General features: G+C 39.4%; 1 protein-coding gene across 1 annotated transcript in view; it reads right to left on the bottom strand.

Annotated features, from left to right (window-relative positions):
- Positions 1-8,627: 8,627 nt before the first annotated feature.
- The window catches only part of sv2bb (synaptic vesicle glycoprotein 2Bb), a gene marked incomplete at its 3' end in the record, with an annotated part of 31,516 nt that continues 27,196 nt past the window's right edge, over positions 8,628-12,947 (bottom strand). Inside the window, exons 11-14 of the mRNA XM_080437930.1 lie at positions 12,321-12,454; positions 10,303-10,503; positions 9,722-9,881; positions 8,628-8,811 (exon numbers count right to left, since the gene is read on the bottom strand). Coding sequence (XP_080294056.1) covers positions 8,628-8,811; positions 9,722-9,881; positions 10,303-10,503; positions 12,321-12,454 — 679 coding nt within the window. The remainder of the gene's footprint in view (positions 8,812-9,721; positions 9,882-10,302; positions 10,504-12,320; positions 12,455-12,947) is intronic.

Below are 12,947 nucleotides of genomic sequence, written 5' to 3' on the forward strand. Positions count from 1 at the left end.
TAGTTACTCCACTGCGCCCTCTGCAGATCTTGTTTTTTTTTTTTTTTTTTTTTTTTTTTTCAATAGTATGTTTATTGATTTTTTAAAGACAAGACAAAACAAGACAAGACAAAACAGACAAACAGCTCAGCTCAGATACAAAGGAAAAAGGACACGGATACAAATATAGATTCCAAATACTTACAGTGGACCAAACAAAAATATAACACAATATATATATACATGGTTGGTGCTTGACATTACATAAATGGGTGAGTAACTACCCCAAGAACAAAAAGGAAATACAAGAAATACAGATCACAGTACATATATCCACAACAGAAAAGATGAAAAATAAAAATAAAACAAAAAAAATTAAAAAGCAAGGATTCAGACATTATATCTCAAGGTCAGCGGTATCACTCCTGTTAAGAAACCCTGTCGTTAAAGTATCAGCTAGTTGAGGGCCAATAAAGTGTAGATATGGGTCCCATATTTTATAGAAGGCATCGGTTGTGGAACGTAGGAGGCAGGTTAAAAATTCCAACGGCATGCATTGCATGATTATTTTGTGCCAGTCTCTTTTTGTTGGTGGTTTCTCATTAATCCAAGACAACAGAATATTTTTCCTCGCAGCGTAGGTTAGAAGATTAAACAAACGTCTATGAAACTTGTTAATAATCTTTTTATCAGGAAGTCCCAGAATCAAACACATGGGGTCAGGTTCGAACTCCATATTGAAGATCTCATTCAACTGCTGCACAACACCCAACCAATAATGTCTGATCTTATGACATGACCATATACAGTGAATATAGTCCCCCTCTTCAATCTTACATTTAAGACAGAGATGTGATAGATTAGGGTTCATTTTATGCCGAAGGCTAGGAGAGATCTGTAATCGGTGTATGGTTCTTAGCTGAATCGACCAGGCTCTATTGCACACAGAAAGTTTCTTTGCATTTTCAAATATTTCATACCAAATTTCGTCTGCAATTTCAACCCCGAGATCTCTCTCCCATTTCCTCTTAGTATCCAGGGTGTTAACAGTCGTATTGGATCTTAACAGGCCATAGAGAATGCTAATAAAACCCCTTGTAAAATCCATTATCAATGCTCTTTCAATTGGAGAGGTGCCTATGTTAGTTGAAAGAGTTGTGCGCCTGAGAATGAAATCCCTCACTTGTAGGAATCTGAAAAAATTGCTGCGAGATAGACCATATTTCTGTTGTATCTGATCAAATGACATGAGTATAGGACCCTCAAACAAATTCCCTAGTGTTGTTATACCACCATCTTTCCAAGAATTAAACCCAAGGTCATTAAGGCCAGGAGGGAAGTCTGGGTTCCCCTGAATTGAGGTGAGAGGTGATGTTATTTTGGCTCGGCCCTCCAGGAGCCTCGCCACCTTCCATGCCCTAAGCGTGTTGGAGACAATTGGGTTTTTACAACATTTCTTCACTGTTTTAGGGTCCGTAAGAAACAAGAGATTCCGGAGGGGACAATCACACTGTGCAGCTTCAATATCTAGCCAAATTGAGGGCTGGTCACCCTTCAACCAGGCCGCTATAAACCGCAATTGTGCAGCTGCCTGATACCATTTTATATTGGGAAGATCTAGTCCACCCTCAGAGCCAGACAGTTGTAATTTTGAAAATTTTAATCTGGGCCGTCTCTTGCTCCAAATAAACGAGCTCAGCCAGCCTTCAATGATCTTAACCACCTTGCTTGAGAGAAAAATAGGAACCATTTGAAGTGGATATAGTAACCTTGGTAGTATGTTCATTTTAATAAGCGCTACTCTACCTAACCAAGACAGTGGGAGTGATGCCCACCGGTCAAGGTCGGACTTTATGACATCCAGGAGAGGAGTAAAGTTGGCACTGTACATTTGTCCAAATAGGGGAGTTATATGAACACCCAAATAAACAAAGCCATCAGGGGACCATCGAAATGGAAACGGGTCAGGGGCCCGCGGAACAGTCTGGAGGGAGCCCAGTGGCATGGCTTCTGATTTGGAGAAGTTAATCTTATAACCCGAGAAGGATCCGAACTTGTCAATGATATCCATAACACCGGGGACAGAGAGATCAGGCCTGGTTAGAAATAAAAGAACATCATCAGCATATAAAGTAATCCTATGCTCCCTCTCTCCGACCAGAACCCCCGAGACCACAGGAGACTGGCGTATAGCCTGGGCAAACGGTTCTATGGCGATGGCGAACAGCAAAGGACTCAAAGGGCAACCCTGTCTGTTCGAGCGTTGTAAAGCGAAGTTTTTAGACCTGAGGCCGTTTGTGAGAACCGCTGCCTGAGGGTTATTGTACAGGATCTTAACCCCTCTGCAGATCTTGTTAATAGAAACATTCCATTGACCGGATCTGTAGAGGGCGCAGTGGAGTAACTAAAACATGTTTTCCATCCGGTGTATTGTTTGACATTTTGGTCAAAAAGTGTATTTTAAACGTGAGGTGGGGAGCTTCGAGTGTTCCCACTAAGGAAATTAGGCTTTCATTTCAACATCTTAAAACCGTCTTTGTTTTGGTGAGCAGCGAAAGTGGGTGTGCGGGCAACGGCTCGAAAGTACCAACGCTGTGGACCAGAGCTAATCTGACTCCATGGGACCCCAAAGCCCAAACATCTGTGATCATAACAGAAGAAGAAAAACATCTCTGGTAAGAATTTTGGCTTTTTTTCTTTTTTTTTCTTTCTTTATTATCATGGGATGTAATGACTGCCAAGCTACAGCCTTATAGACCATTATCTGCAGGCTTGTAGACCATTATATCGCTTGCTGTTGTAGGCTATTTGGTGAATGGGGGGCCTTGGGTGACTATAAGAATTGGAAACACTCCAGTAAAATACAAATTCCAAGTACAGTACTTGAGTAAATGTACTCAGTTACTTTCCACCACTGGTTTTGTGGATCTATGTCTCGTTCTCTGCTTCTTTTAGCAGCCATATTGTCATAAACGTTTTTTTTTAATTTATGGACAAACAAACAAACAAACAAAGGAAACTCACTGCACTGATGGATTCAGTTTATTTGTTTAATTTGTCACAGCCACAGAAACATACATACAGTAACCAAACAGAAAAAAGAAAAACAAATCGAACCATAAAACATTGTACACAAAATAACCTTCAGCTTTTCCACAAACCGACAGACAAATATAAAAACTAAGGACAAATTATGGCTTTTTATTTATTTGTTTTACATTAATGCCAGACACAGAATACAAAACAAAAATAAATAAAATAGTTACATGAAGACACATTGTATTCATAATAAGCCATTTCACTGTTATACAAATGGAGCGGTGTGGTACCAGAATATCAACAAATAGACAAACTTTAAGGACATGCTTTGCACTAATAGATCTTGACCTTGATATTCAGCTTCACTTTGGCAATCCAACTCAAATTCAGTTTTAGTGAATACATACAAGCCCAAAAAATTACTGCAAATATCTTACGCCTCTGAAATTCTTGCGTGTGGATGACAATCTAAAAGAGAAACACCATTTTCCTCAGACACTCTCTGAGCATCTGAACACAAAAAGAAAAATTTAACTTTAACCTCTAAACTTTAACACAGTTCAGAGGTCATTTGAGCCCTGGGACCTGACCGACAAGGATCAAATGAAGTAGGACAAATGTTTAAAGACAATAATAATAATAATAATAATAATAATAATAATAATAATAATAATAATAATACAACTTATTGAAAATAATGTGGTTGTTAACCCTTATGTCAGTGGTTCTCAACCTTTTCAGGCTGTGACCCCCCAAAATAATCATAATTTGAACTGGGGACCCCCCACCCACCCTGTCAAGCTCTTGGAATGTAGGGGTTGAGGAGGTATTACATTTTCGGTTCCACAGATCAATATTGTGAAAATAGCAGATCTTGATCGGCTATAGTTTTTTGCCTCTTTCTTATATTATTTGACAATTTAGCCAATGATTCACCAGTTTTTATAGTATCGTTTGTTGATTACTTCTGATGCAGTAATGGTCTTTTTCTTTTCTTTCTTTTTGAGGTGTTAAAAAGGTCTTAAAAGTCCTTAAATTGTCACTTCACTGTCATCTGGGGACCCCCCAAAATCATGTGGGGACCCCGCTGGGGGTCCCGATCCGCAGGTTGAGAACCACTGCCTTATGGTACAGTATAAAATTAAAGACAAACTAAATTTAAATAATCAACATTGCTTCCACATCGAAGCCATGTCATGGAACTAATGACTGGGCGAGAACTGTAAAATGTTCTTATTTTCGTGAGTGAGTGCATTTAGCATGTTAGGTATCCAGTCTGCTAAAGAAGCTTGACTTTATTGAGCAGCTGTTTGAATGTTCATTTCAATGGCCACAGATAAATGACTGGCATATTATGTGGAAACATCTTGCTCCACGCATTGAGGAAATACTAGACATGGGCAACACATTCAATCAATGAAGATGAGAAAAGCTAGCGCCTGACCTGATCGGATATCTGCCATTATTTGACTTTTTTGACACCATCATTATATTATTTCGTTTTTCCCGCCAGAATCGTCGTTCTACAAACTTACAATGCGTTGAAGGTGACCTTTTTAGAAATGTTTTGAATAGGGCTTAAGTGGTTAAATACTAAGTGGTTAAGTGGCTTAAGTGGTTTTTTTCTACCTATCAAAGTTATTTGTGTTTATTTTTATTTATTTGTTATCTCTTCAAAACATTGATTGGACAAACAAACATTGATTATCGGTGCTCGGGATCGGCATCGGACCCAAAAATCTGGCATCAGTAGGGCTCTAGAAAAGCAATATTCTCGTTCTCCATTACCTGAAATAAATTGCCCTTGTGATTGCCATTGGCCCTATTAGTGTACATTACAAGACATGAAACAGCTTATGACGAATGTGTATCCAACTAAAGTGGTGGTGGTGGTGGTAGCAGTTACTTGAAAGCCAGAGAAGGCTACAATATAGCAACGTTTTTTTATATACATATTTTTCGCTCTTACAGTGAGACACAGTGAACATTATCCAGGGACCGGTTTCATATAGAGTAGTAGACCATTGAACTCTCCCGATCATAGGTCAGATTTTACCCAAGGCAAAGCAAACCACAGCTGATTATGGTTAAAAGATATGTTATTGAGGTGTCTGTCTCTTCATCTGAACTGTAACAGCAGTGTACAGTACGTGATAGTACAGATTTAACCATTTTGTCTTTCTGGGAAAGTGAAATATCTTGGTCATTGAGAAATAATTGTCATCATCAAGTGTTTTACCAAGGCTAGTCATTGAAGCATGTCTAGTCCTCTCTAAAATGGGATGTAGGCCTAACTCAGATTCCATGTGTTTTCTTACCAACCATAGGACAAATCTATGTATGCCACAAAGAGTTGGAAACAAATGTTTTTGCTACCTGTGTGAATCCAGCTGTTGATGCATTTGGGAAACGGGTAATGGTTTATATATACTTTGTCACAAGACAGTGTTGCATGACGAAGAATGCATCATGGAACGTGTCGTAGGCCAAAGTATAAATCGGGCTTATAAAAGGGGCTATGGTTCTGAAGGAAACCGGTCCAAGATATATTTCAAAACGACACACCATGTTAAAGACACATTGAAACATTAACCCCATAACAGAAAAAATAACACACAAACATGCAGTCAGTCAGTCAAACCATTTACCGTAAATAAACAGTCACAGCACACACAGACAGGAATGTGCGCATCAGTGATTCTCCAAATGCAGCTAGAGAATTTCCCCATACCTTTATTACTTTATATATATATTTGTTCTCATAGACTTTCTCATATTTATACAATATAAGGTTTCTTGAACGGAAAACTAAATGTGAAGCCTTTTTGAGGGGATAAAATGGCACATCACAGACACAAGTGTGTGTGTGTGTGAAGTTTTGTTCGAAAGCATACTGTGGAAAGCCGTGTAAAAATTATCACCATCCATAATACACTCAAAGTTGAATTAACCCTCTCAAAATCTTAGTGTGTATGGCAAAGTTAAATGTAATAAAAGAGAGGTGTGTGTGTGTGTGTGTGTGTGTGTGTGTGTGTGTGTGTGTGTGTGTGTGTGTGTGTGTGTGTGTGTGTGTGTGTGTGTGTGTGTGTGTGTGTGTGTGTGTGTGTGTGTGTGTGTGTGTGTGTGTGTGTGTGTGTGTGTGTGTGTGTGTGTGTGTGTGAACTCGTGAGACAGAAGGGACAGAACAGCAACAATACATACACAAGCACACTAAGATGACCCAACCGGCAGTGGTGGAAAGTACATTTACTCAAGTACTGTACTTAAGTACAGTTTATGGTATTCTTTTTACTTTACTGCAGTATTTCCAATTTTCTGTACTTTTACTTACTACTACTCCACTACATCTCAAATAATTGTATAATCCTATACAATTATTTCAAAACTTTAGTTACTAAAGTAGCTACTTTGTAGATTTTGATTATTATCACAAAACATACAGTAACCACTTCAGCCCTATATACATTTCGGCCATTTGAAAATAGCCGATCAAAAGATTTTTTTATACATTTTAGACCTTATGATAACTTGTGAAACGGGACATTCTGCATAATGAGTACCTTTTTTTTGGGGTACTTTTAAGTGTATTTTGATGCCAATACTTTTGTACTTTTGCTCATGTACATTTTGATTACCGGACTTTTACTTGTAACAGGGCGTTTCTACATCGCAGTATTGATACTTTTACTTAAGTAAAAAGTCTGAGGACTTTTTCCACCACTGCCAACCGGCGGTGATTGTCAGTCTCTTCCACAAGGTGGCACAATTGTGGGATTTTCGATTTCAGGACTAGGCCAACTGGTTGAGGGGGATGAACTGAATGAAACTCACTACAAGTTGATAAAGGGAAAAGGAAAAAAAATAAGATAAATAAAACAAATACATTGAGGATCGAAGGCAATGTATTAGGGCGATAAGATAAAAATGATGTAGAGTTTATGTATAGGATTCTGACAGGAGGACATTTAGATGATACAAATCTTACAACATTGTAGAAAGATTTCTTGGGGTATAATGATACCCCATTGTCCCCCACAAGTGCAGCATAGGAGGACAGTGTAAACTATTAATCTATTATAAATGGCAACCTATTGACACAAGCTGCATATATTACCATTTATGGAAAGATGTTGGTCTCTATTTGCACAGTATATGCAAATGCACGCAAATGTAACCATTTGAGTGCCTTGTGAGAGGAATTTTACAACTTCAGATCAATTTATATTTCTTGGAACAGATGCATTTAAATGACTTTCTGTTGATTGTCTACACGTTGTGGTAACGGTACGTGTACGTAGTGTATTGTCCTCTGTGACAAACTCATTTTCAATCTGTTCATAATAATTTACAAATGGGCTACTATAACCCAAGGGGTGGTTTGTGGATGCATCCGCATTCTGTGAAAACCTTCGCTGAAAATAGCCGATCGACAAGCTTGTCGATTGTCGAGCTAGCCGACCAGCGAAGCTATTTAATGTAGCGCGAATCCAGTGAAGGCAGACAATAACCATAAGAGAGTACAGCGGAAGAGAGAGAGAGATGCATTATGGGTACAGAGTAGCCTACACTTTGATTCAAACAGTATTAAGACAATAGCCAAATGACACTGGAGAAAAAAAAGTGAACTCTGGCAAGATCCTTAAAACAATTGAATAAAGTTGACTTGAAACGGAAATACATAACATAAAATGAAATAAGTCGCTGGAGATATATTTGGCGCTTAGTAAACGTGTCAAATTGGGCCCTCTGTACCATAACTGTTTGCAAGTCGCAAGGTAGTTGATAAGACTATAGCAAGGGAATGTTATCTGTTCAGGTCTCCATGATGTACAGCAAGTGATTAAAAACGCAGCAGAACTAACTTCAAACAACCAGAAGCAGACATTTGCTATTTATATACACATAATGGTTACGAGACAATTGAACCATTTTATGGCCATAGATTTGGATGTGGAAGTCCAACAACAAAGCGTCTGGTATCAAGAGAAAACGAATGATATCTGCTGGCCAAAGTTTACCTGCCTCTTTGACTATTATTTCCATTTAAATTGATGTTCAGAATAAAAGAAAAGTCTGCCAAAGTTTGTTCCCCTGCCACAGTGGTGGGAGAATTGAAAACGGTACCAGGCAGCTTGTTTCACACTGGATTCACACAAGAAAATTAACAATTAATATTTCTATCGTCATTACTTTACCATGATCATCAGTCTCCTCATCATCAACCTTGTGTACCGTATGTATGTAATACATACATGTATTACATGTACACAGTCTACACACACACAAAAATAAACGCCATTATGACGTCCTTTACGTAAACATCATCCCTTCCCCCCTCTCTTGACACCCGCACAAAAATGCTTCAAATACTTGAAATAAAACAAACCAGCTGAATTCTATAATAATAATGCTAAGCTAAGCTGCCCATTTTGTACTGTCTGGTCGAGTGCTGGCCTGGGTGAAGTCAGTTATATGGCATCGTTAATAAGAAGTATTCAAATGTTTGAAACACTTTGCAAGATTGGGGTGTTACTTTCACTGTAGCTCTTAACTGTCTGATCCCACCCCCTCCTCCCAACATCCCCCACATGACCTTTATACCATTGACCTCACTGCAGGATTTTCTCTCGGGTGTCGGGCAGCTTGAGCGCCACCAGCCCGCCACAGACCAGGGCGGTGAACGAGAGCAGGATGGGGACGGCTTTGGTGACGCCGACGAAGCTGGCAAAGATGGAGCTGCCCAGCACGGCCGCCAGTTTACATAGAGCATTCAGAACTCCGAATGCAGTGGCCCTGAGAGAGAGAGAGAGAGAGAGAGCGGGAAGAGATTCACAAAGGAAGAACATGAGAGAGAGAGGTAACTCTTGTTCAGGAATGTTAAAAGGAGAACTTCTACTGTACTTTATCTGTGGATGTGCAATCATTACTGATGGTCAGTGTAGTCCACTGAACTAAAATACTCATTGCACACTACTGTATATTGATGGAGGAATTTAGAGTTATCCTGCCTACAGAATACATTGCATTGAAATACATTCTCATTTTCAGAGGCATTATGTTTACGGTCAGTAATATACAGTAGCTGTAGACTGCAGAATGAAATCACAGGAAGCTGAACATCCAAATGTAACTAGGGCTGTCACGATTACAACATTTACTTGATTGTCATACAAATAATTGCGATTAACGATTGAATTGTGTTTTTGGCATTGAACGTCGGAACATTATGAATACAAATACAATTTCTGTTTGGCCTTTTAGGCTTCGTCATCAAAAATTGAGCAGGGTAGATATGACTTTAGAAATAAATAAAAATAGCAGAAATAGCTTTCTCTTTTTTAAGTATAAAAAAAAAGACTACAGTATGTTGCTATATCAGTGGTGCTCAAACCTTTTCATATCAAGGACCCTCAAAATTATATGCATTTTGCTGCGGATCCCCATCTGAAAATATTTTGTTCCAGGGACCCCCAGAAGCAAATATTTAAAAATGTTTACTTTAAAAAAATATATATCAATGATTTGCACAAATCTTCACAATTTCTGAACAGCCAAAGTATAAAATGACACAGGTACTTCCCTGCTTTTAATGGGTTAAAGACAAAAGACATGCTTGCCACCGTTCTGACTAATACATGGACAAGAATACGGTTGAAATTCAGAAACCACTGGAATTTCACAATACAATCATCGTATACTGTACCTTTTGGAACATGGGTACAGCTCCACGGTGACCACCTGTATGCCGTTCCAGGCAGCTACGCTCACACCACAGAACAGACACTGCAGGGCAATGAGCGCTGACTGACTGAAACCCAGGAATAGGAAGAAGCAGCAGCCTGCTGAAATCAACATGGAGCCACCTGTCGCGTAGGCGGAGAGAGGTAGACAGAGGGAGAGACGGGAAAGTGACTTGACTGTATTACTTGTTTCCCCAGCAAACGACAATGAATAGTTATTTTCATACAGGCTGCACAACATGGCTAATATGCTACATTGTGTGTGATTTTATATAATCATATGAACAAGGCATATACTGTACCTCTAAATAAACATTGAAAAGCTCAAAACAAACATTATAATGAAGCATCAATGAATGCAAATAAACTTGAGTGAGAAAAATGGGAACTCATAACTTAACATGCAGAATCCTTTCACAACCAATCAAAACTAAAACGTTATCTCCCCTGTGCCGATCTCTAAAATAAAGACGGGTGAACTGTTCGTGCGAGACCCACTCAAAGAAACTTTTAACAAACTGAAAACGTAAAAAAAAAGAATCACCTATGATCTTAATCCTGCCGATTTTCTCCATGAAGAGGGCGGAAATGATGTTGCCAGGCAACACCGCCAGGCTCCCCAGGAAACTGACCAAATAAATGAGAACGTCGTTGTCCTCTAGAGTGTCCAGGTGGCAGCCGTGTTTGTTGTGGGTGAAGGAGGAGTTCTCCATCCTACAGTCGATGAATTTCTCCTTCCACAGATCTGCAGAAAACAATGCAATTAAACGGCACACTCTCTGTGTGAGCGTGCTGTGCTGTGAATGTACAAATGCCTTCGTACACTCTCAGAGTTACGGACCTGTAAAAGGTCCATGTGGAACTAGGGATGGGACGATATGAAAATTACACTTCACCATTAAGGTCATTACACACCGGAGATTACGCGAATATACGCAAAATTCGGATGCGGTCCGAAAAAACAAAATGTGCTTTTTCGCTCCGCGAAATTGATGTGGAAGCTTGCACGCCCCCGGTGTGTAAGGACCTTTATTGTGGCAAAAATAATTCTCTGCGATACGATTATTGTGAGTGTTTTTATTTATTTATTATTGTCCAATCCCTATTTGGAACCCCATCAAGGACCCTTGAGGGTCTCTGGACCACACTTTAAGAACATATCGGCCTGTGTTGTCATGGCTACTGTACTGAACGTCCCATAGCGAAACTTCCTGTTTGTAACCGTTGCCCTGGAAAACAAATTATAAAACGATCAGGAAAACAGCTTTTGTTTACGTAAAATAGTTTAGCCTTCAAAAACTGTCAACTGTACAATTCTTTATTAAATATTATACATTTTGCGAGGGGTGTAAATAGCTTACAGGATTTTCATATGCTTCTGTCTGGTAAACCCCTTTGTTTTGTGTTCACAATAAAGGAAGACACAAAAAACAATTATCAATGGGGCTGTCGTGATTATGAAATTTTACGTGACGATTAATTTTCGCTCAAATAATTGCGATTAACGATTTAATTGTGTTTCTGTCGTTGAACATTGAAACATCCTGAGTAAAAATTACATTTCTGCTTTAAGGCTTCATAAACAAAAAGCTTTACAGGGCAGATATGATGAATAACTTACATAATTCATTTAATAACTTTATACTTAAAAATAAAATAAAAAATAGTGGAAGTAGCCGATCTACAAGCTCAAAACACGTCACACTGTCGAAATCTAATTGAATCTGTGACACCCCTAAAACCACAGCAAATTGCTGTTTAGTTATTTTATTTACATGTTTTCACACATGCAAAGGAAGCCACATGCAGATAGTGGAAAGCACAGCACCCTACTGTATGGCCACAGTAGAGCCTACTGTATATTGTTACAGTAGAACCAGTACTATTGTATACGCTTACAGTAGGGCCGGTACTACTGTGTATGGTTTACATTAGAGCCAGTAGCTGAGCTACCGGACAATGTACTGTATATCAAGTATTGTGTCTTTGCAATGCAGTCCAGGTTCAATATGCTTTATCAGTGAAACATAATGTAGTCAATGACATGTGTGATAAATGTTCTCCAAATGTACATCATGTTTCAATCATATTGAGCAGGACTTGATAATTGCAAATGCCTGTTTGACCTACCTGATTTGATATGTGTCCAGATGGTTTAATAAATGAAAAATGAAATGTTTGGCTGTTACTCCTGCGATACTGTCATGGTGCCAAACATGAATCTTAATTCTAAATTCTGTCCTCTGAGCTAATCTAATATTTATCCCTCGATGCCTGGCTTATAACCCCTTGCTCTTAGAAGTGTTGTAGGAGACAGTAAGTAGTTTGGCTATTATTAACCCACTGACCTGTATGGGTTGATATTTCACTCTGAGTTAACTAACACTCGGGATTTTACTGTGTGCTAGATCTAGCCTCTTAAATACTTGATCGTACAGATCTGCAAGCTTGCAGCGTGTCATAATGTGACGCGTTCATGCAAGCTTGTAGATCAGCTGTTTTTGCTATCCAAGATCGGGACGCCAGGTTGAAGTGGATAAACTTCCTGTACATGACACCTACCTGTGTTGTAGAACTCAGTGGACCGGATGGTGCAGTTCACAAATACTGTGTCTGTTGACCTGATATCCTCAAAATAACAATCTTCAAACAGTGAGTCCTCAAACTTCACTGACCTCATCTCTAGCCTGATGAACCTACAGGGGTGGAATGGCACACACACACACACACACACACACACACACACACACACACACACACACACACACACACACACACACACACACACACACACACACACACACACACACACACACACACACACACACGCAAACACACGCAAACCAACACACAAAGATAACATGGAGACTCACTTCTATGGCTTTGACAACCACAGAACCAAAATGGACACGAGGTACTGTAGCTCTTCCTGATGTATTATGACAACCACCTCGGGTAATTGTAAGATGGCCACAATAGTGTGTTGCTATTGCTTGTGCTGTCAAGGAAAGGAGCTTTGTTTTTGTCTTCAGACAGCATTGACGTTGAAGTGCGGGGCAGCCATAGCTGAGTGGGTAGAGAGGCCATCTGGTAATCAGAAGGTCACCGATTTGCCAACCAGCCCGGTGAGCCCTTCCATGTCTACGTTTCGAAGTGTCCTTGATTACGACACTTAAAAGATGACCTCAC

The sequence above is a fragment of the Gymnoscopelus braueri genome (assembly GCF_963280865.1).
Source record: "Gymnoscopelus braueri genome assembly, chromosome: 9".
Classification (NCBI taxonomy): Eukaryota; Metazoa; Chordata; class Actinopteri; order Myctophiformes; family Myctophidae; genus Gymnoscopelus; species Gymnoscopelus braueri.